This window comes from Artemia franciscana, chromosome 8, assembly GCF_032884065.1.
Source record: "Artemia franciscana chromosome 8, ASM3288406v1, whole genome shotgun sequence".
NCBI classification, from domain to species: Eukaryota; Metazoa; Arthropoda; class Branchiopoda; order Anostraca; family Artemiidae; genus Artemia; species Artemia franciscana.
Window position 1 is genome coordinate 43,104,548 of NC_088870.1, and position 25,753 is coordinate 43,130,300.

Genomic DNA, 25,753 nt, shown 5'->3' on the forward strand with positions numbered 1-25,753 from the left:
TTACCAGCATTATCAGACTCGACATAATATTCTAAAATACTCTGTTTTGTGTGTTCATGCGGAAGACTAGCTGCCATTATTCTGTCTGAGATATGATGGAATGATTGAATGACAAGGCCATCGCTATTCTAGTGAACCTATTTATTCGGGATGATAAGCAAGAAGTATCCTTTCCCAATGGATTTGGCGTTATAACGAAACGGATGTGTCCTGGTGATCTCTGCTATTAAATCTTGAATATTCTTCAGTTTTTGGAAAAGCAGGGTGTTCGTTCTTAAACCTAAGAAACTTCGGGTGGTAATTCTGAATCCGCCTTGGCTAGTTATATTCATTCATTAATCTGAACACGATCCATGAGCGCACAGGGGTGACAGTTAAAAGGGAGTATGGCATGCAAGACAGTGTCTGATCTTTGTATGGCAGTCATTTTTGGATGGAGGATTACCAGTGCAACCGATTCTAGGCATGGATTCTTCTTAAAAATATGCAAACCTATGCACTTAGATTTTAAGGAGTATGATACATCTAACGCATGAGGCTGTGCTCACCCTGACATTAGAGTTTTAGTAAGGGAAACCACTTATCTGGAAGTACGTTGTCAGCAAAGAGAGTGTACGCCATTTTTATTAAGTTACAGTCTTCTCTCATTTTGACATTTAATCATAAAAAGTACTCACGATACTCAAAGAATTCTTATACTTTTATCTATTACCATCATTCCAGTTTCAATGCTCTAACATGCAATAAAATTCAAATACACTATCTTTACTTTTCAAATGGGTAGAAAATAAATTGGCCCATTAGTTATCGATTTCTCAATTCGAAATAAAACTTTAATCAGACTTTAAAAGAAATGGTTTTTCAAATGAAACCAACAAGAACTCAGAATTAAATCAAACAGAAAATATCCTATGTACCACAGGTTCTACAATACCCCTAAATTTAAGCTGAAGATTATCTGTTTCATTTCAGTGCTCCTAGAATCCATAACATGAAAACAATATCATTAAAAGTTTACTTTATTTTTCTAAGCTACTTTTCAGATTACCTCCTTTGAGAGCTCTTAGTTTGAAATTAAGCTTACCTCAGAGAATTGTCCATATCTTTGTTTTGAAGGATGATTGGCATATTTAAACTCTTACAATAAGCAGCCAGCCGTATTGTTCGCGTTTTAAATGGCTTTAATGAAAGCTTATGTAATACTTAAACGTGAATAATATAGAATTATTTGGAAGAAAGTATATGTTTGTGAGTGTTAAAAAATAAATTGATTCGGCTGTTGATTGAGGTGGGTATTGGTGTGTGAAAGGAAGCAAGATGAATGATAGAGTATGATTATGGGATTCCTTGAAGTTTCTTATAAAAACACATTGTCCTTAGAATGTTGATTAATCTTTAGTAAGGGAAGAGGAGTCAGGGAGTTTTGTTTCCGTGGAAGTTAATTAGTGCATTAGAAGTTGAAGTCTCCTTTGTTTTGGGTCGTTCCAAACACTATAATATGCGTCGGGACCTATTTTGATGTTGTTAGTATTATGTGGAGTTTTGTTTTGTTAGTATTTTGTGGAGATTTCAGAATTGCAGTTTGTTTTGTTAGTATTGTATGGGGATTTCTATGTTATGTTCTTTTTGCAAACTAAAAAAAAGAATATTGTCTGATCCAATTTATATTTGTCTTTCCCTTTGTTTTCACTTGATAAAGATGGTTTCTAGTAAGTCCATGAGAAGAATATCTCTCAAAATTTAAGTAAAATCTAATTTTTGGATGTTATGACACGGTTCATTCTTAAGGAGATACTCGAATGTTTTGCCTTTTTTTTATTATTTATTTCATTAACCACTTTATCAAGCTTCTAAAAAAAGTGTAAGGAAATCCTTTGTTTATGCAAGGGTGTATATCTCGTTTTAAGCAAGCGTTTATTTGTATTTTACAGGCGTACACAAGATATAGCTTCAATTGAATAAATATTTCAAGAAACTTATCTCAAGGAAGTATCTACAAAAAATCTATACAAAATGGAAGATGAATGGAGAAGTGATCAGTACAGACAAAGTATTGTAGCAAAGATGTGAGTACATATCTTCTAAAGACGTTTCTGTCTTCCAATAAATGTCTCAAAGCCATTCTCTTTTTCGAATAATAACTATTGATACATGGAAAATGTTCTAGGTGAACGTGTCTGTGGTTTTTAGTTGCTTCCAAGCAAGATTTAGACACATTCCCCTTGATAAATGGGTCGTAGCATGACAAAAAGGAAGATTTTTTTTGTCAATAATGAAAGATTTTCTAGGCTTTTCAATGAAAAGTAAGCAGCCATATCAAAGCCTAAAACGAGCAGAAATAAAGTCATATAATAGTTGTAAAATTGAAGCTAACAGACAAAAACTGCCGAGTATGGATGCCCACTTTCTGCTGGGGCTTCTAAAGCCTTTCCAGCAACCCTTCAGGAGATCTAAACACTCTCAATAGCAAATCCTAGTTTCAATTGAGTAGCTTGGCAACCCCTAAGTTAGGGCGGATGTGGCGTCAATGGCTCTTATCTATAATCACTTTTAAAATCCATATACAAGGAGATATGTCTACTTGTGTCTCAGTTTACCCAACGCCACAAACACTCAAAAATATACTACTACTATTACTGCTAGAAGTGGCACTGCTACTACTACTACTATTACAAGTGCTACTGCTACTACGATTAATACTATATCTTGTACTAAAGCTGCGACTACTGTAACTACTATTACCGTTGTTAGTACTACCACTGAAGCTAAGGGTTTTGCGGTGAAATTTTAGGGGAATGTTTGACCAGCCTAAAGGTATTACATACATACTACTACTTACACTGTTACTGTTACTACTACTACTAAGGCAAAGGGTATTTGACATGTTGAGGAGTATATTAAATTAAATTGAAATACTTTCTAAATGTATGCAGGCCATCAAAAGGCACATCAAGAGGATCTCAAGAACGGCATAAAGTATTAGGTTGAAACTATCAGAGCAGGCTTAGGGGCATGTTGAACTAGCAAAATTTGCTACGTACATACTAGTATTTCGACTGCTATTAGGACTACAATTCCTAAGGCTAATGGTATCAATTTGGATGAGGGGATGTTGGGCCAAGTCAAAAGAAAACACATGCGTTCAGGTTATCAAAAGGATGGGTCAGAAACATCTCAAAAACAGATTACAATCTTAATTTGAAACTAACAAGAAGTGAGAAGGAACAATGTGAATAGTATCCCTGTTACTAATTTTGAAACCGATTTTGCTATTAATTATGCCACTCCATATGCGTGTGCCATTACTTCTGCTACTGTGAGCAGTAGCAGAAGGGATGAGCAGATCAGAGGGATGTATTAGCAATATCTAAGCAACATCTTTGGGTGTTAATACGAAACTTCTAGGGCTTCCAATATTACTACTGCTTTTGTAACTGTTTCTACAGTTGTAACCACTACTATCTCTGCTACGATTAAATTAGTATAAACGCACCCAGGTTGTCAAGATACTTACTAAGGTCGAAATCAAAAGGCACTATGTTTCTGATGCTTGTCAATAAGAGGCCTTAGAGGGTCTTAAGTTAAAACTTCCAAGGCTACTGCTATTCCTGCTTCTAATTTTATTATTGAACTAAACAAAATGTGTAAGTGCGTCCGGGTTGTCAAAGTAGCATAGATACAATGTCTCAGAAAGAGAATAGGGATTACATTTAATTTTTCAGGGAAACTTGAGGTGTAGAAATAAGTCAAAGTATACTATGTGAATCTAAATTTTTAAAAGGTTATATATTACAAAAAACCAATGAAAATATTGTCTAGAATATAAATAGTGAGGCATAATCTGGCTTTTCAATCGTTTCTTAACCAATAAAAAGACTATTCTAATTAATGACGACCTGAAATTAATTTTAAAAGGCTTTTTCTGCAAAAAGAATTTTCAATGAAAAGAGAAGAGCTACATTAAATTAAACCAAAGATGAGCAAAGATTAATTTTAAAAAATCTATCCCTCAGTAGAAATGTCTCAAAAAAGAGCTACATTAAACTGAAGATTTAAAAAGCAAATCAAGTAATTTTTGAAGCTTACTATTCTGACCCCAGTATTTGTAAATCAAATCGGCTTCCAGGATCAGTCTTGAAGCCCCTAAAGTAAGTCCTTTGGTACCACGGTACTACAATATACTTTAATGCGTCACGAATACTACGAGTTCTGCCCTTATTGATTTCCAATAGCCAGTTGGGATACGTCAAGTGTGTTTCTTGAGACATATATGTGCCATACTATTTGCCCAAGGTGCCAATGTAAGAGTCAAAGTCATCAAGCTTATAAATCGTCTTCTAAAATTGTCACTCTTCCCTAGGAGAGATATTTCAAAAATACCCAGGACTCTATCTTTGTACCAAAATTTTCTCAATATAATAGAAAATCACAACTCTAGGTTATTCAAAACGAAGTCAAAAGTAGAAATAATAGCTTACTTCTTTTGAAATCAGATCGTTTTTAGTCCAATATCAAGGAAACCTTTTTTAACCCTTTGAACTGTTCGGGACAGGGAAGATTTGCATTTACTGATAAGGAAAATATCATCTGCCTAAGCAATATATGACACATCAATAAACCCTTTTAAATACGTCCGAGAAATCTTGGCAGTTATCTCATCAATACACATCTTGCCAATATAAGGTGACAACACTCCGCCTTGACGTACATCACAATGGACTGGAATATGGACTCTGAATACATCCAATTTGGTCAATTTGCTAAAAAAAATTGTTCAAAAATCATATAACAAAACTTCGGGTCGACACACCCCCTGGCCCAAGGGCAGGCGTCTTAAGTTATGCCCTGGGGGCGTATGTGGTTAGTATAGAAAGGATGCTCGTATAAACTTGAGAGAGGTCTTATTTGTTTGGAAATCGAAGTTCTAGTTCACTTCTTAAGAGTCAAAAGAGGTCAGAGGGCAACTAACCCTACCATGGCCTTTTCTCTCCAAATACATCTGGTAAAAATTTTGAGAGAGCCGTTGTGTTAAAAATAGTTCAAACATCAGATAATAAAAACTCTGGGTCGAAAAAAAAACAGGCCCCGGGGACAGGCATTGTAAGGTATGCCCTGGCGGCATATACAGATCTTACAAAAAGAATGCTCGTATAAACTTCTGACAGGGCTCATTTGATTGGAAATTAAAAGTTATAGTTCACTTTTCAAGAGTCAAAAGAGATCACTGGGCAACTAAACCCCACCCCAACGCCCTTTTTTCTCACAATACATCCGATAAATATTTTGAGATAGCCATTTTATTAGAAATAATTCAAGAATTATAAAAAAAACTCCAGGCTCAACACAACCCCCCAAGGGCCCGGGGGTGGGCGTTGTAAGTTATGCCAGGGGCTTATTTGGCTTTTATAGAAGGGATGATCGTATAAACTTCAGAGGGAGCCTCTTTGATTGGAAATTGTAAGTAATAGTTCACTTTTTAAGGATCAAAAGAGATTAGAGGGCAACTAGCCCCCCTCCTCCCATGCCCTTTTACCCCAACCCATCCGAAAAAAAAAATTGACACAGCCATTTTGTCAAAAATAGTCAAAATATCAGATAATAAGAAGTCCGGGGTTGACGAAAACCCCCAGAGTCCGGGGACAAGTGTTTTAAGTTGTCCCCCGAGAGTATATAAGGTTTTTGTTTCTGTCAGTTTGTTTGAAATAGTCGAAATATTAGATAACAAAAACTTTGGAGCCAACATACTCACCCAACCCCCTAAAGCCTGGAGGTAGGGTTGTAACTTATTCCCATGGGGGTATATAAAGTTCTCATGGAAGAAACGCAAAAACCTCAGAGGGGAATAAAATCAACAGAAATTGAAAGTTCTAATTCCTATTTTAAGAGTCCAAAGTAATTTGACAGAAGCTAGCCCCCCCCCCCTGCCAACTGTCTTTTCCCCAAATGCGTCCAATTGAGTTTTTTTTATAGCCATGGTGTTCAAATAGACCAAAGATCATGTAACAAAGACTCCAGAGATAGCACAGCCCATCAAAATCTGTAAATTAAAATCTGCAAAATTGCTGTAAATTATGCCCTGGGGGCAAATGAGATTTTTATGGAAGGGATGGTAGTATAGACTTTGGAGGGGACTCGCTCAATTGTAGATCAGAATTTGTAGTGCCCTTTTATGAGTCAGAAGTGATCGGAGGGCAACTAGCCCTCTCCCCACTAAGACCGCTTTTTCCTCGATTGCATTTGATCAAAATTATTAGATAGACATTTTGTTCAAAATAGCGTAAAGATCGAATAACAAAACCTCGGGGGGTCAACACAGCCCCTTAGAGCCCTGGGGAAGTTTTGTATATCATACCCTGGGGGTTGGTGGTCAAGGGGTGGTAAGAGAAGGTCGTATAAACATCAGAGTTGGCTCATTTGATTATAAATTTAAATTCCAATTTACCTTTTTGAGAGTCATCAAAATTGATTGTTGGACTAATACCCCTCCCACCCTCTTTTCCCCCAATGCATCCGATCAAAATTTTGAGGTAGCCATTTTGTTTGCATTATGCCAACGATCAGATGACAAAAACTTTGGAGTTTACATACCCCCCCCCCCTAAAAAAAATGAAATAAAAAAGGAAACTTGAGGGAACGGCTGTAACTTATCCCACGAGGGCATATAAAGTTTTTACGGAAAAGGTGATCATATCAACTTGGGAGGGGACTCAAATTTTTTAAAATTGAAAGTTCTAGTTCCCTTTTTAAGAGTCAAAAGTTACCTGATCGAATCTAGCCTCTCCCCACCAACTCCAAGACCATAAGGCTCCAAGTTTTATTTCTCCAGAGGCACCTCATATTCAAGAGGTGGTGTTATAAACTTCTAAAAGAGCTCATTCAAATGGAAATAATAACTTTTAGTTCCCTTTTTAAGATTCAAACGTAATTGAAGAGCATCAAGCTCCCCCCTCGTTCCCACGCCTTCTTTTCCTCAAATGCATCCAATCAAAATTTTGAGATGGCCATTATAGAAGTTTTTTTTAAGAAAAGCGAAACCCATATTAAACCTTAGATCAGAAGATACAAATGCTTGTTAAAATTCAAACAAGAGTTCATTCAATGCTCTCGTCAGAGTAAGACGCATTTTAAGACCTCTGTGTGGATTTATGTGAAAAATATTATTTCATGATCTTTTGGATACTCATTCAATACTGAAAACATTATTTCAATAACTGTTGGATATTTAGTGAATACGTATTAATATTTGGATATCAGTACAATTTTAATGTACAATGGGACGTAAAAGGAAAAATCCGAAACGAGAAGGCACGAAAATTTCATTAGACACCTCAGATGATAGCTCTAGCTCGAAACCGGAAATATCAATACTAGCTGCAGATTTTAAGCATATTCTTGAAATCGTAAAAGAAAATGGCAATAAATTAGACAGCTTATGCAATCAATTAGGTACTCTTACTACAAGGGTCGATAATTCGGCTCTTAAAAATAAGATGGTTAATAGTGAATCGAAAATTGGAAAAATTGAAAATGATACGTCCTGCCTCAATTTGCAATTAAAAACTTGTACCGATGAATTAATAAAATTAAAAAGAAAAAATGAAGATTCAATGTGTCGGATTGTGAAATTGGAAGCCGACAAGTTAGAAAATAATATCATCATATGGAATGCAGTTTGTGAGGATATTGATAACGCTAAAGCTTTATTTTCAGAAGTTGTTCGCCATGGATTAGAATTGCCTGAAGTAAATTTTACAATCTCGCAATATGACAGAAATCGTAAATTCTTAAAGGTGACACTAAATAAAAAAGACGACAAGTTTTCTATTATAAAAAAGGCCAGCAAGCTGAAGGACAAGACATTTCATCGAAATAATAGCAACTTTTTTATTAGTGATGATGTGCCAGCCGAAATTCGTAAAATACGTAAGCTGATTTTAGCGAAACGGGATAAATTGCGGAAGATTCCTAGATATGAGGCATGGATATCAAAGGGGATTCAGACAAACTTGTTTGTGAAAAGACCTGACGGCTCAATTACAAAATATTCATTTAGTGATAGCATACCAGAGGTTGACGACTTTCCAAACGTCCAAGGACATGTAGGCCTACATCATAGTTTTCCAAGTGATGTTTCAGTGAAATAAAATCATATCGTCCAATAGTAAAGCGCCCTGTTAGTATGTTTTAAAATATACAAGTAGGAAGCGTTTAATCATGTTTTGTCTCGTATTTATTTGTTTTTTAGTTATCTTCTCACTAATTTTTGTTGCTCTATATTTATTACGATTCTTCTCTAGTCATCTATTTTTTTATGTTTTTTGAATGCTTTTTCTGAAGCACACAGGGGTTTTCATGAATAGCGGTAGAATATTGAAAGAATTTGTCTTAGAATGAAGATATTTCTCTTTTCTTTTCTTAGTTGTTTCTGTGTGAGTTACCTTTTATTTTTGTTTGTTGGGCGCATGGGTCATGGTGTGGTTATTCTTGACATGGTGGTAATATTTGATAATGGATAGAGATAGTGATGGAATTCCATCATCAAGGTTAAAAGAATTTGAGCGATATTATCTTTTGTTTCATTCAGTTTTCCAAAATATTGTAGCTAGTGATAATGAGGATAATAGCAGCATATTAAATATACCAAAAAATCAATATTTATTTTTGAATGGATTGGCAAAGAAAAATTCTAGAACAAGGAGGATATCGTTTTGGAATTGCCGGGGCTGGAGGACTGCGAGGGATACAATTGACACTTTTCTATCGACATCAGATACAGACATATTCGGTTTATACGAAACTTTTTTAGATGAATTTTCAATTGAAAGTATTCATGTTGATGGTTATCAATTGTTTCATGTTGGAAGGAGTATGCAAAAGAAAGGTGGTCTTGGTGTCTTAATTAAAAGTTGCATACCAGCCCGTGCGAGACTAGAATTTTTGCCGATGAATATTGAAATGTTATTTGAATCTTGTGTTGTCGAATGTTTTTTTCCAAATAATGAGAAGATTCTAATCGCAGTTATTTACCGTAGTCCGTCAGCTAGTCAGATGGAGTTTAGGAATTGTTTTGAAAAATTCATGGATAAATTAGCTAGTCTTAATACATCTTATCTAGTTATGGGAGATTTTAATATTGACTTAATGAACTTTGTTTCTTCTAATCAGAATAGACTGGATAGTAACACTTTGAAGTTTTTAGAATGTCCGCTATCTCATGGATTATATCCTGTATGTCTTGTACCATCCAGAATAACTGATACGTCATATTCACTAATTGATAATATTATTTCACCTGAAAGTGCTGTTAGTACATATGTCATTCCTGATGATTCATCTGATCACTGCATACTTATGGCTGATTTTTTGCGATATTTCCCGTATAATGAAAAGAAGTCAACAAAGCGAAGAGACTTAGGGGAAAGAAATTTGTTAAAATTGAAAGAAACACTAGGTGATGTAGGGTGGAGTTCAGTAATTGATGAAATGGATCCGGATCAATCCTTAGATAACTTTTATAATATACTAGCTGTTGGGGTGGCGCTTCGCGCCACCCCAACACCTAGTTGGTGGGGGCGCTTCGCGCCCCCCCAAGCCCCCCCGCGCGCGTAAGTCGTTACGCGCCATATTAGTTACGCGCCATTGTAGTTGTGTCCCTATGTCCCACCTGTGAATATAGATATATATATATATATATATATATATATATATATATATATATATATATATATATATATATATATATATATATATATATATATATATATATATATGTTTTTAACTACGTAAAACTTGCGAATATACAACATTCTTTGCTGTCCCATTGTCTGTGCATATAAATAGATTGTCAGGTTTACCGACTCTTGAACATGCAACATATAATGGTCCATGGGAAAACAATCCGTATTCAGATCTATACCTCATGATTCTAATGATTGCCCTTGAGCTTTGTTGATGGTGATTGCTAATCGACCATTCCCTGAGTCGCCATCGTCATTTATATATCCCCCTGTGCACCCCGGCGTCCCCTTTGTAGTTATGTCCCTGTGTCCCGGTCGTCATTTATATTCCCTGTGTCCCGGTCGTCATTTGTGTCCCGGTGTTCCAGTCTGTGATTTCTCTTTGAGTGTCCCGGGCGTCATTTATATTCCTTGTGTCCCGGTGTCCCGGTCGTCATTTATATCCCCCTGTGCCCCCCGGCGTCCCCATTGTAGTTGTGTCCCTGTGTCCCGGTCGTCATTTATATTCCCTGTGTCCCGGTCGTCATTTGTATCCCGGTGTCCCGGTCTGTATATACATTCGTTTTTTAGTTTTGTTTGTCTCCTTTATTTTTTTCCTTTTTTCTTTTTTTTCTTTTTTAGTTTTTTTAGATTTTTAGATTTTTTTGTTTTTTTATTAGTTTTTAGTTTTTTTGTAGTTTTTACCATTTTTTTAGTTTTTTTAGTTTTTTTTTTACTTATTTCCTGGTCGTCATTTATACTCCCTGTGTCCCGGTCGTCATTTGTGTCTCGGTGCTTTGTTGATTGCTAATTTGTATTATATTTATATTTATATTTTTTATATTTATTAATATTTTTTTAGTTTTCTTTTTCTCTTATTTTTCAGTTTTTTCCTTTTTTTTAGTTTTTTCTTTTTTAGTTTTTAGTTTTTTTTTGTTTTTTACCTTTTTTTAGTTTTTTTTAGTTTTTTTAGTTTTTTAGCTTTTTTAGTTTTTTTATTAGTTTTTAGTTTTTTTTTAGTTTTTGCCTTTTTTTAGTTTTTACAGTTTTTTTTAGTTTTTCGTTTTTTACCGTTTTTTTAGTTTTTTTTAGTTTTTTAGCTTTTTTAGTTTTTTTTCTTTTTAGTTTTTTTTGTAGTTTTTACCTTTTTTAGTTTTTTTTCTTCTTTTGTATTAGTGTGAAATAATTCAGACGTCATATGCGGACAAACACGACGTCACTCGACAGACAGACAGACAGACATAACCCACAAACAACTTATTTTTATATATATTTATTCATATTTTTTTAGTTTTCTTTTTCTCTTTTATTTTTCAGTTTTTTCCTTTTTTTTAGTTTTTTTCTTTTTTAGTTTTTATTTTTTTTTAGTTTTTTACCTTTTTTTATTTTTTTTTAGTTTTTTTAGTATTTTAGCTTTTTTAGTTTTTTTATTAGTTTTTATTTTTTTTGTAGTTTTTGCCTTTTTTTATTTTTTTCAGTTTTTTTTTAGTTATTAGATTTTTACCTTTTTTTAGTTTTTTTTTAGTTTTTTAGCTTTTTTAGTTTTTTTTTCTTTGTAGTTTTTTTTGTAGTTTTTACCTTTTTTAGTTTTTTTCTTCTTTTGTATTAGTGTGAAATAATTCAGACGTCATATGCGAACAAACATGACGTCACCTGATCCACAGATCCACAGACAGACAACTTATTTTTATATATATAGATTGACTGAGAAGCTTGATAAATTTTGCCCGTATAGAAATCTGAAAGGAAAGAAGCATACACCAAGAAAACCATGGGTAAATGCATCACTTTTGAGGTCTATTAATGAAAACAATCGCTTATATAAAATTAAAATGAAGTATCCCACTGAAATAAATATAAAACGTTTTAAAAACTATAAGAATCTGTATGTTAGGATTCTTAGAGAAAATGAAAGAGTGTATTATGAAAATTCATTTAAAAATTCTGATTCTCCTCGAAAAACTTGGAATTTAATTAAGGAGAAAATTGGAAAAAATAAAAAGCTATCATATCCTGAGGTATTAATTAATACAAATGGTGTAGAAGTTGGAGAACCGCAAGATGTTGCTAATATGTTTAGTGATTATTTTGCTGATGTTGGTCAAGCGATTGTTTCAGCAGGAATAGATTTTTCCCCTTACAGGTCACATAAAGAATATTTACCCCCCAATGAATGTACAAGCATATTTCTGGTCTCTGTTAGTTTTGCTGAATTTCATAAGATTATCAAAAATATAAAAAACGGTAATTCAGTGGGACATGATGAATTATCAACAAATTTGTTAAAGAGTATTGCCGGAGTTATTTTTGAACCACTTATCCACATTTTCAATGTGAGTATCAATTCAGGTATATTTCCTAGTAGATGGAAAATTGCCCGAGTAATTCCGTTGTATAAACAAGGTGATAAATCTGTTGTAAGTAATTATCGTCCAATTGCAATTTTATCGCGATTATCTAAAGTGTTTGAAAAATGTTAAAAGAAAGGATTTCTAGCTATTTAGATAAAATAAATTTCTTTACCAAATATCAATTTGGATTTAGGGCAAATCGTTCGACAGAACAAGCAGTTGCAACTCTTTTATTGGAAATAAATGATTGTTTAGATGATGATTTCCATGTGGCTACTGTTTTCTATGATATAAAAAAAGCATTTGACACTTTAAATCATGAAATTCTTCTTGACAAAATGATAAATTCCGGCATAATAGGGAAAGGATTGCAAATTATTAAATCATACCTATGCGGACGCAAAATCACAGTAAATGTCGGTGGAAAAATGACTAATTTAAAAAGTCTTATTGATATTGGTGTCCCCCAAGGCTCAGTATTAGGTCCACTTTTATTTTTGATCTATATTAATGATCTTCCCCAAGGTTTGCATGAGAATATTAGCCATGCAGTTCTATTTGCAGATGATACAGCTATAACAGTTAAAGCTAGGGATTCATTGACATTGATTGAAAATCTGACTATAAGTGTTACCTCAGTTAATCGATGGTTTGTTTCTAATAAACTAGTACCGAATTTTAAGAAAACTAATTTTATGGTTTTTGGTCGTTCAAAACGTTCCACTCGAGAGATTTCTTGTGAGGAGCTACAGGTTGGTGATCAAAAAATTTGTAGGGTCCAATCATATCGTTATTTAGGAGTTTTTCTTGATCCCCTTTTGTCATTTCATAATCATATTGAGTATTTAAGATTAAAACTTGCGCAAAATATTGGGTCGATGTACCGTGTGAAGAATATTTTTCCTTTTACCATTTTAAAAATAATTTACCACTCTCTAATTACTTCTTATTTGAATTATTGCTCAGTTGTATATCTTAATACATTTTGGAAGCACATAAAACCCTTACAGGTACTACAAAATAGGGCAATAAGAATACTTGGAAATTTCTTACATCGACCTTCAAAACTTGAAAATGTTTCGGAAACTAAAACATTATTCCTCTTCTTAACTTTGTTGGATTTAAATGATATACGAATATTAAATACTTCCATGTGGCATTTTCAAATCCAAAATTCTAAAAATTATTTCTATGACAAATATCTGTTAATCTTACTTCCTCGTTCGGATTGTCGGAGGTCTAGGATGTGTCAAATTCCTTTTGTAAGCGCTGAAAGGTCAAGGTTTTCGATTAGATACCAGATACCCTTCATTGCTAACAATCATAAGCTGAATGATAAAATTCTGTTTGATCCATCCCAAAAATCTTAGCAAAAATCTCAGCTAAATTTAAAAAAGCAAATATTAAAGATTGTTTGCTAAAATTTTGATTATTCACCATTGATGATGGAAATTTAAATTATTTGATCTTCTTATTTGTGTGTTTGTTTTTGTATCCCTGTGTCTGGGACGACCTCCCACACCCCTCCTGCCTGATATTTATATATTTACTTATCTTTTATGAGTTTTTTTTTCTATTTTATGTGTCTTCTACCGTATTATATTTTGAAATCATTATTACGATGAGATGTTGATGTTTTTTCTTATGTTTTTGCACTGTCCCAGCCTTACGAGCTCTGCTCTCTGTTGGGGCATAATATTGTTTGTGTATTTTTTGAGTTGAATAAAGAAAAAGTTGAAGTTGAAGTTGAAACGACAAGAAATTAATAAATAAAACCCAAAACGAAAAGAAATTAATTAAACGATCATAGCAAAAAAAACATACAACAACTACTAATATAAATGAATAAAATGCAAGAAATTACTATTAAATAATAAATGAAACCAAAAGCGAACAGAGATCAAATAAACAATCATAGCAAACGAACATACAATAGGAATTAATACAAAAGAATAAATAAACCTTAAAACGAGTGAGACTTAAATTGAAGATACAAATCAAGCTTGTAACGAAAAAAAAAACACTGCAAACAAGAGTTTGGGTTTTGCCTCTTTCTCTCATTGTAAAAGTCAATAGCCTACTGCGTCGTTGGTGCTTCACTGAAAACTATGTGTCTTGAACAGTCTTGGAAAGTACAAATAAAATCAAACTGAATATTTGATATCTAATGATATCAATTGTTGAAAGATAACCAGTTCAAGGTTCTAGTTCGTTGCAATTTCGGTTTTCATTTTCAACGCTGTAAAAACTGGAAAAGAAAAATTATTAATTTAATTCGTTTTCTGTGAAGCACCAATGACGGAGTAGGCTTTACATCTTTACAGCAAAGGAAGGATGCAGTAACCAAACTCTTTTTTGTAGAAACACTATATTTTTTGGACAGACTTTTACCGTACTAATGAAATTAAACTGAATATTTTATATATAATGATATTAATTGCTGAAAGCTCATAACTTCAAAATTTAATCTGACTCCAATTCTTATGTTTATTTTCAGTATTGTAATAAGTACAAAAGAAAATATTTGTAATATAATTAATTTTCAGTAAAGTGCCAATGACGCAGTAGGTTTCAAAGTTTTACAGTGAGAGAAGGATACAAAACCCAAACTTTTGTCTGCAGTGATTTTTGTTCGTTTCAATCTTGATTTGCCTATTCAGTTAAAGTTTCACTCGTTTTAAGATTTCTTTATTCATTTGTATTAGTACCTATTGTATGTTTGTTTGCTATGATTGTTTATTATTTTTTATGTTCGTTTTGGGTTTCATTTATTCTTTAATAGTAATTTTTGTAATTTATTCATTTATATTAGTACTTATTGTACGTTTTTTTGCTATGATTCTTGATTCAATTTCTGTTCGTTTAGGCTTCAGCTATTCTGTAATAGTAATTTCTTGTCATTTTTAGTTTGAATTTTAACAGGTATTTGTCATCACTTTACTTTTCCTCATGGAACATCATATCATCATAACCCCCACAGTGAATAAATAAACCAATCAAAACCTATATTCTACAAAAAGCTCCTGCTCATTTTTTTTTCTAAATATATTGGGGTCTCCGCCAATCTTAATATTACTAGTTAAACCATTCCATTTCCTCGTACCTGTTAAAAAAAAAAAAAAAAAAAACAAAAAAAAAAAAAAAAAAAAAACAAACAAACAGAAAAGCATGAACTTGAAGAAATGCCTCTAGGTACCGCTTTTATCAGGAGAACGAACAGTGGACCTAATGCCCAATAAATCAATAAAAAGACAAGGCTAGATATCCTGAATCAATAAAAAAAATAAACCCGAATACACAGAATTCACAAAGGCTTGCAGCGCCAAAATTTTGTTTTGGGTAGGTTTCCCGTACAGACTAATGTGTTGAAACACTTTCTAAAATCCTTATTGCATGATTTTGTAGAATTCTTATTGGTTATTGATAAATGGAAAAGAAGAGAGCATATATACTTGAACATTAAAGTATACATGGAGTTGAAAGGGAAAAATAAAGATTCTGAAAGATATATTAGATTTAGATTTAAATATTAGATTTAGACAAGAATATTGCCTAGCTTTTTTATTATACCTAGCTTTCTTATCTAGCGTTCTAGCTTATCATGTCAAGCCATAATTTTACTTATTAAAGGTATATGTTGATTAATGACAAAGTTTTATCGATTACAATCTCAAAGTATTTTAATGAAGTAGTCCGTTTTATGGCTCCATTAAGAGCATATGTGCATACAGATCGGCGAAAGGTTAATACCTAGTATTTAGAGAAATCAATAAGAGATCTTCAATTTTTGAGGCCGTATTTTTTGGGGCCATACCTAAAGGAGAAGGAAACGGTTAAAAGTCATTTCCCCTTTTTCAATATAAAAAAGGGTGTTCTAGAAGCCAAATAACGTTTTGTTTCAACCTTGATATTACAATTTCGGGTGAATATTTTGGATGGCCTAAGTCTCACATTAAAAGTTTAGTCCTGAATACATGAAGCTTTGGCTCTTTGTTTAGGGGCTCATAAGCGCATTCTTTCTGTTGTTATCACTGCAGTGAGACAGTGGACCAACATGATCTAAAAGATTTTTTATTGTAGATCTAGAGCATGGTTCGAGTAAAAAAAGGCAATAAGAAGCAGAGCACATACCTAAAGTGAAATACGGAGGCCAAATCTCTTTCTTATTTCTTAATTAAAACCTTGAATACAGCACGGGGAAAAGTATCAGTTACCAATCTGATTTTCAGTTTTTTTTTCAAACCATAGAATTTTTCTTACTTTGATCTGATTGATTATTTGAAATGACTTTTACCTAGAGACTATTTTTTCACTCCTGAAATGCACGCAAAAATCCTTGGCAAGGAGCGTAATGTTTGTTTTATACCCCAATATCATACAATAATGCGCAAAGTAGCTTTTTTTTACAATATCTGATATATTTTTTGTTGCTTTAAAACAGTCAAGTCACACAAATACAGCAGAAACAATTAGGAGATATCAAGGAAAAATAGATCTTATCAAGAAAAGAGACAGCTGCCAAATACTTTTACTGTGTTTTTTTTAGAAATACTGTCTGAAGTTGAAAGCAGAAAAGTAGTAAGCAGTAGGGTACCCTAACTCTGTGAATCAGCTGATTTTACTCAACCCAAACAGTGGGATTTATTTTTCTGTTGTTATTTTGAAGTATCACTGAAATGAAATACACACATTTATTACACAACAGTTGTATATATAATCTGGAAAAAAACTTTACAAACAGTGGTGTAGTCTGTGATTTGCGGGTAGATAAAGAGTGATGGTATTTTGTATACTATTTCTTATGTCATCAGCACAAAAAAACTTTACAAGAGTCACTTGCAGGTATTGAAGCAACTTTTTGTTACACAATATAATGTACGTTTTCAAACGGTTCGTGGTAACGAACTGTAGTAAGGAGCGACCCGGCTCAATAGAAACCAAAACTCTAAGAAATGGAATTTTCATACCAATAGCTACATCAAAAGAATCGCATTTTAATGCTAATTTTAAATATATAAGTTTCATCAAGTTTAGTTTTACTCATAAAAGTTACGAGCCTGAGAAAATTTGCGTTATTTTAGAAAATAGGGGGAAACACCCGCTAAAAGTCATAGAATCTTAACGAAAATTACACCATCAGATTCAGCGTACTAGAGAACCCTACTGTAGAAGTTTCAAGTTCCTATCTACAAAAATGTGGAATTTTGTATTTTTTGCCATAAGGCAGATCACGGATGCGTGTTTATTTGTTTTTTTCTCCAGGGGTGATCGTAACGACCCAGTTGTCCTAGAATGTTGCGAGAGGGCTCATTCTAACAGAAGTGATAAGTTCTAGTGCTCTTTTTAAGTGACCAAAAAAATTGAAGGGCACCTAGGCCCCCTCCCACGTGAATTATTTTCCCAAAGTCAACGGATCAAAATTCTGAGATTACCATTTTATTTAGCGTAGTCGAAAAACCTTATAACTATGTCTTTGGAAACGACTTAATCCTCCACAGTCCCCGTGGGAGGGGCTACAAAATACAAACTTTGACCAGTGCTTATATATAGTAATGGTTATTGGGAAGTTTACAGGTGTTTTCAGGAGGATTGTTTGGTTGGGGGGAGGGGTTGAGAAGGGGGAATGTGCTGGAGGAACTTTCCATCGAGGAATTTGTCATGGGGGAAGAAAATTTCCATGAAGGGAGCGCAGGATTTACTAGTATTATTTAAAAAACAATGAAAAAATAAATATGAAAAAGTTTTTTCGGATGGAAGTAAGGAGCAGCATTAAAAATTAAAACGAACAGAAATTATTACCCATATGAGGGGCTCACTTCCCCCTAATACCTTGCTCTTTACGCTAAAGTATTTTAGTAATTTCAACTACTTATTTTACGGCTTTTGTGATTCAGGGGTCATTCTTAATGAATTGGGACAAAATTTAAGATTTAGTGTAAAGAGAGGGGTACTGACGAGGGGGCGAACCCTCTCATATGTGTAATAAAAACATGAGAATAAAAAATTATTTACGTAAGCTAATTTATAAGTTACGTATGTCTTTTACTAATAAAAAGATTCGTAAAAAATTAAAAGTTCTAGTTGCCTTTTTAATTAACCAAAAAATTGGTGGGCAACTAGGCTTCCTCCCCCGCTCTTTTTTTCTCAAAATCATTCGATCAAAATTATGAGAAAGCCATTTAGCCAAAAAAAAAAATGCAAATTTCGTTTTAATTATTTCTCTGTGGAGAGCCAAAATCAAAACATGCATTGATTCAAAAACGTTCAGAAATTAAATAAAAAAACAAGTTTTTTCAACTGAAAGTAAGGAGCGACATTAAAACTTAAAACGAACAGAAATTACTTCGTATATGAAAGGAGCTGCTTCCTTATCAACGCCCCGCTCTTTACGCTAAAGTTTTTTACTGTTTTAAAAAGAAGAATTGAGAGAAAGAGTCACACTTTAGCGTAAAGAGCGGGGCGTTGATGAGGAAGCAGCCCCTTTCGTATACGAAGTAATTTCTGTTCGTTTTAAGTTTTAATGTCGCTCCCTACTTTCAGTTAAAAAACTTGTTTTTATTTAGTTAATTTCTTTTCAGAGATGAATCTATAAGACTGTTAAGAAACTCAGGAATACAGTGGAAATGGAAAGCTGTTGAAATGGAAAAAATCTTTCATCAGAACGCAAAAACCAAAGAAAACTACAATAGACTTGTAGCTTATTTTTGTGATTATGGAGTTTTTATCTCGGGTAAGTTTTGCTATGAGTCACGCGTTTCAGCATCGTATTCATGAGAAACTCGGTTTAATACACAAATTGAATCCATTTTTCTCAGGGGAGAGAAGAGAGATTGGTTTGCAAACGCAAAAGAGGAACTTGACTGCTAGCACACCCCAAGATACAAGATCCCAAGGAGATATATTCTCCCCTTACAAGTCAGTGCCTATATCCTCCAAGCTTTTCTTTATAGTAGTATATCCCGTTCCTACCCTGCAGTGGAATTTACAGTAATTCCCACCTTTTCAGTGAGTTATATATTCCAGTTTAGTATTCTGTTTGCATCAACGTTAGCTCTATATTTGATTGTCCCAAAAGATGAGACCTAGACTGTATATTCAAAATAAGCAATTCTGTTTTTCATTACCCCTCCTATAAGGGCACCGAGTGCCCTATCCATAACTGTGAAGATTATAGTTAAAAAAGAATATGGAAGAGCACTGGTGATAGCAGGCAGCCTTGTAGAACATGGTTTGATGTTTTAAAGTTAAAGTAACACTTTCCCCAGTATACAACTTTTGAACTTTGTATACATGTTCCTTATCAGAGCAAATCAATAAGGTGAGATTCCAAAGCAAAGAAAATGTGCCCTAAGCCTTTTCTCCTGAAGAAGTTAGAGCAAGGTTTGAAATCTATGAAGAAGTTACAGACACTGCAGTCTCATTCAAGATTATTTCCATGATCTGATGCGTTATGAAAACCTTATCTACCTTAAATCTACTCGATTTAAAACCTGTTTTATTCTGGAACAACAGCTGATTATATTGCTGATTATTCGAGTAGATTCTGGTTTTATTCGATTTATTCTCGATTTATTCGATCTACTCGATTTATTCGAGTAGATTCCTGTTTTATTCTGGAACAACAGCTGATTATATTGCTGATTATTCGAGTAGATTCTGGTTTTATTCGATTTATTCTCGATTTATTCGATCTAATCGATTTATTCGAGTAGATTCCTGTTTTATTCTGGAACAACAGCTGATTATATCGCTTCAATGGAAGTTCCTATACATTGAACCAATAGATTCAAAGGTTTTCGCTAGAGCTAATATTTTGTCTGTGTCGTCTGCTGTGTTAGCTTGTTCTAACGCTCTTCTTTTGATCGAAGGTAGCATAAGCTTTTAAAAATTCTATCAGTTATGTCATCTACCTCTGCCCCGGAAAAATTCTTGTCATAGTCAAGTGCCTTTCCCCTAATTTAAGAGTAGAATTGCTTCGCTGCTCAGATAAGGGTTCCTGGAGTTTTTGTGCAGCCGGTTTCTCGTGTAAAAAAACTTCTTAAATGGTCTAGTTTATTACTCTATATTCGTGATTTTAGAAAAATCTCGTTGTTAAAAATCTTAAAATTTCTCCCCTTTTATAGCAAAGGGCCTGATTTATTATAACGGGATTACTCTTTTTGAACTCCGTTGAATGTGTAGGAAATGTTTTGAATATTAAAGGATTTTAAGTTACTAAAGTGAATTAATTTATAAATCGCGAAAGAATTACTTTATTCTTTTAATTTGGATTAATCCTAAAAGCTAGTAATATGATCACAAACTCTCAAGGATGACGAACCTAGGGCCTAGTACTGGAAGGGCAAAAGTTACAAACGATAAGCATATTAGAAGTTGTAAGAAAGAGAAAGTGAAAGAAAATAAATTCTAGAAAGGTAAACGGTCAAAAATACTATTCAAATCAATACTCTTTCAAACCTTTTTGCCACTGTTAGACCAGAGACAACTGCTGGACAACTCAAACAAGCACCATCTAGGGAGGTAAGCTGAATTTGATCAATAATTATAAATTTAATTATCCTCTCCCACTTAAACGAGAGTTGTGACGAACCTGAGTACCGGTGTCACCAGTAATATCATTGCCTCTTTCTAGGGCCAGAAAGGCCTCTTTCAGGTCGTTGCTTTTAGCAGACTTTGAGCAAGCTATCTTTCCAAACGCTTCTTCTAAAAGTATTTATTTCTAAGCATAAATTTCTTTATCTAAAGCTCTTAAGGAAGCAATTAACCGATTGGTAGAGTTCTTAACGGGATCGACTAGTTCGTATCGGTACTAAAAATCAATAGAATACTCTTGAATAACTAATTAAGGATCTGGCCTTAGTCCAAGTTTTCAAACAATGTTGTTTCTACTGATTAGATTATAAATTTGGTACTACTATTGCACGTTTAATTTAATCACTCCACGTCTTTCAACTAGAATTTGAGAGCAAGTTTAATGCGTCTTAATGTTAGCTAAGAACTTGGATTAACCTCGATTATTTAGACAAGTCAGTTTTTTTTCAAAACAAGAGATTTACTTAATATTTCTCTTAACAAGAATCAGTATTCCTTGGACCTTAAGCAAATTTTAGCTTCATCAGGGAAAAACCTTGATTGAATTTCCCTAAACTGGAAAGAAATTTAAATTCTTAGCTGGTCTAGTAGCTCTTTCCTTTCCCCTAGCCTCTTTGAATAGGTAGGACTGCTAGGTTAGCAGCATAGACAGCAGAGAAAGGATTAGGAAGGAAAAAATCATGCAAAAGGGGATAGAACTCTCCCCCGGATTCAGACCCTATCGCATAGACATTAGAGTACACATATAGGAGGTAAACAAAACTAGAGTCTAGGGAAATTATATTTATGTGTGTAAGATCTGTTATAAGCATTGTGCTTTAGTTCCAAGAAACACTAAACTAAAGGCAGGGGGGCAAAAGCTCTTGTGGCTTTCTATTCCTTGTTGTTAGTTACACCCTGTGTTATGCCTGGGTTATTCAGAGTTAGTTCTCTTTCATAATTAACAGTAATTTAGGGGGGAAAATATTCAGATTATACGATATTTAGATTGAGTTACACTTCATCAATGTTGGTTTTGGACAGACCCGGTGTTAGGTAAAAAGAGGGATAAGGAAAAAATCATAAGACTCTTAACAACAACAAAATGTAATTTCTACGAAAGATCTTAGGCTATTTAAATGAAAAGAACAGCGTTCTGCTGTGGTCTAAATATACATTAGTCCTATGTCTTAATCAAAGGAATCACGTCGTGTGAAATACAATACCCCGAAGATGTGATTTCTCCAATGGGAAGATGCAGCTTCGGCTAAAGTTAGGGTCAGAATCCAAAAGGGAGTTCAAGACATTTACTTGAAAACTTAATTCAATACAGAATTAGATATCTCTCGGCTTAATAAAAGTAATGAGAAGATTCACAATATTATTTTAATATAATATTTAAATAGGTATAGACAGACAGGCGGTTGCTACCAACTTAGTTAAAGAAAAGTTACTTAGCTCTTAATTTAACTCTTAATTTTCACTTGTTAGAGACTGGTTTTTCTTTCAACCCCTTTAAAAATCTTAGGAAGTCACAGCCTTTAGGTAAATGAGTCGTCTGTTTGTTTCCTAGCTTGTTCAAAAAAAAAAAAAAACATGTCACGTTTTGTAATTTTTCTTTTTGTATATTTCCCACATGTAATATTGGACAGAAATAGGTCCTGTTAGCATTTAATACAAAGGTAACTTATTTTAAATTAATCTATGTGAAAATAGTAGGTTTAAATCTAATTTATTAGATTAACAATGTTTAAGATTTTTTTTGGCTGAAAGTAAATAAAAATAAAGCATTCTTACACAATTCAATAACCATCTGTACCAGATAAAGTAAAGCTAGGGGAACAATTAATGCATTAAATATTTATGCTTCACTATTTCAGTTACGCTAGAGTGTTGTCTTTGTATCATCAAACTTTTCTAGAGAATAAGCTTTGATTCCATGGAGATATTATATCCTAAAAATTTTTTGTTTAAATTTTTCAGACGTAGATGAGACAGAATTTCAGATTGTTGGAGAACTTTCCGCAGAAAGTCTGAAAGATCTTCCTTATGATGATGACTGTTTTGAACATTGGAGTGAAACTTTTGAGCAACAAGTGTGCAATGCAGTAAGCTTGAATATCGATTTGATTTTAATTATTTCATTAACTTTTACTTTCATTTCAAGATGATTTATGGTGCCAAACTTATAAAATAATACGTAATAATGTTCAACTTATCTGAAATTGTTGCGCATGAGCAACTTTTTTTGTGAGAGTTGGGCTAATTACACAAAGGCGACTTTTAATTGACAAGTTCAAAGTTATTTAGGAAGATTTGTTGGAGCCAGAAAATATTTGCCAGATCTTCCGCAGAAGATCTGAAACATCTTCTTTATGATGATGACTGTTTCGAACATTGGAGTGAAACTTTTGAACAACAAGTTCCCAATGCATTAAACTTGAATTTCGATTTGCTTTTAATTATTTTATTAACTTTTATTTTCATTTTAATATGATTTATATTACCAAACTTATAAAATTAATACGAAAGAATGTTCAACTGATCTGAAATTGTTGCGCATGAATAACTTTTTTTTTTATGAGAATGGGGCCAATTACACAAAGGCAGCTTTTATTTCACAAGTTCAAGGATATTTAGGAATATGTGTTGGAGCCAAGTCTCGCACCCAGCCAATCCCTGATTTATGTGATATTCTTCTCTTCTTAACTGTTTGAAGCTATTAATTAATCGTATCGACAGAATAGCTCTTCTATTCAAACCCTTGAAAAAAACAGATTTCCAGCACTTAACAAAGTGTTTTTTTTAAATACTGAGATTTTCTTTGCTTACTTCAGTAGGTAATAAGATCTAGCTTTATTCCACTTTAAAATTATGTTATAGGAGATTAGCTTTTCATTTCTCTTTTTTATTTACCGTGTTGACCAAAGAAAATATAGCTTTTCGTAAAAAAAAATAGTTAAGGGACTTCGCTGACACCAATCCAAGGGTAAAAGACAATTATTTAGGCCCTGTTACTTTCTTTGAAGTTGAAACTTCTCTCTGATTTAGGTCTGAATCCTTAAAAACTACTAAAATAATTCTCAGAATCAGACACAGAGCAGTTTTCAGAAACTCAACTTAAAAATAAATTTCATCAAAATGGATCAAAGAATACTTTAATAATAATGAATGATTCGTATTGTTTTAACATACGAGAATTGAATGCGATTAATGCGGGTACTTCAAGAAAACGGTTTTAAAAATATATGAAAAAAAAATCCAAGACCGTAAAACAAACAGAAACAGTATAATATTTCAAGATTAAATAGGAATTATTATTGGTTAGCTATCAACCTAGTAGGACACATTAGAATGTGTAGGAATCACAACTAGAATGAACATAATCTAAACTGAAATATTACATCAAACACAAAAATAACAGATACTACTCACATTATGAAACAGTTCGTGGAAACGAACTGTAGTAAGGAGCGACCTGGCTTTATAATAACCAAAACTCTAAAACGGAATTTTGATACCAAAAGTTACATCAAAAGAATTACATTTTGATGCTGATTTTAAATATATAATTTTCATCAATTTTAGTCTTACCCATCAATAGTTACGAGCCTGGGAAAAATGGCCTTATTTTCGAAATAGGGGGAAACACCCCTTAAAAGTTATAGGATCTTTGTGGTATCATTGTGGAATTTTGCATTATTTGCAAGAAGACAAATCACGGATGCGTGTTTACTTGTTTTTTTTTCCAGGGGTGATCGTATCGACCCAGTGGTCCTAGAATGTCTTGAGAGGGCTCATTCTAACGGAAATTAAAAGTTCTAGTGCCCTTTTTATGTGACCAAAAATTGGTAGGCACATAGGCCCCCCCACGCACATTTTTCACCGAAGTCACTGGATCAAAATTTAGACAGTCGTTCTGTTAAGCTTAATCGAAAACTTAATAACTATGTATTTGGGGACGACATCCCCAACAGTTCCCGGGGGAGGGGCTGCAAGTTACAAACTTTGACCATTGCTTACATACAGTAATGGTTATTATGAAGTGTACAAACGTTTTCAGGGGGGACTTTTTTGCGTTGGGGTGGGGGTGGGTCGTGGAATGGGGTTACATAGGAGGATCTTTCCAAGGAGGAATTCATCGTGAGGGAAGAGAATCTCCATGAAGGGGGCACATGATTTTCTAGCATTATTTAAAAAAAACAATGAGAAAATAAATAAATAGAAAATTCAACTGGAAGTAACAATCAGCATTAAAACTTGAAATGAACTGAAAATATTACGTATATAAGGGGGTTCGTCTCCTCCACAATACTTTGCTCTTTTCGGTAAACTATTTTTAGTAATTTTAACTATTTATTCTACGGCCTTTATGATTCGGGGGTCATTCTTAAAGAATTCGGACAAAATTGAAGCTCTAGTGTAAAGAGCGAGGTAGTGATGAGGGGGTGAACCCCCTCAGATAGGTAATAAAAATGCACAAATATAGAAGTTCATTACATAAGTTAATTCGTAAGTTACGTATATTTATTACTATCAAAAACATTCGTAAAAAAATTAAAATTCTAGTTGCGTTTTTGAGTGACCAACAATTGGAAGGAAAATAGACCTCCTCTCCCACCCCTTTTTTTTATCAATATCTTCAGATCAAAACTATGAGAAAGCTAATTAGCAAAAAAATAAAGTGCAAATTTCGTTTTAATTATTTATGTGGGGTGAGCCAAAATCAAAACATGCATAAATGACTAATGACTAATGTGCGTAATCAGTTGAGTTGAGCTATCGTCAATTTTCAAGTACAGTTTTTACATGGGACCAATCAGAGAGAAAATCCAAGGTTAAGCTTTGCAGTTAAAAAGTTTAAAATAGTAGTTTCCTTGTGTGTATTTGGCTCCAACAAAAGATCTGAAAAGTTAGTTGGAGCAGAAAATACTCGAAAAGTAAACACTTTTTTTTAATTCCTTTTGCAGACATTGCTCATTGAAGGTTCATCTTCAGAAGGCAGCAGTGAAAACAAGGATCTTGAAATTCCCAACCATCCAACTGCAGAACTGAAGGTATGCCCAATTATTCTCTTTAGCTTTAGGACTTACCCATTAACATACAAAAAGATAT

General features: G+C 33.5%; 1 protein-coding gene across 3 annotated transcripts in view; it reads left to right on the forward strand.

The window, feature by feature from the left end:
* LOC136030457 (uncharacterized) overlaps window positions 1-25,753 on the forward strand; it is a 90,264-nt gene that overhangs the window by 21,558 nt on the left and 42,953 nt on the right. For all 3 annotated transcript variants that reach the window (XM_065709460.1, XM_065709459.1, XM_065709461.1), the window contains exons 2-5: window positions 1,932-2,066; window positions 18,646-18,797; window positions 22,622-22,746; window positions 25,609-25,695. In XM_065709460.1, coding sequence (XP_065565532.1) covers window positions 2,014-2,066; window positions 18,646-18,797; window positions 22,622-22,746; window positions 25,609-25,695 — 417 coding nt within the window. In that variant the 5' untranslated portion in view covers window positions 1,932-2,013. The remainder of the gene's footprint in view (window positions 1-1,931; window positions 2,067-18,645; window positions 18,798-22,621; window positions 22,747-25,608; window positions 25,696-25,753) is intronic.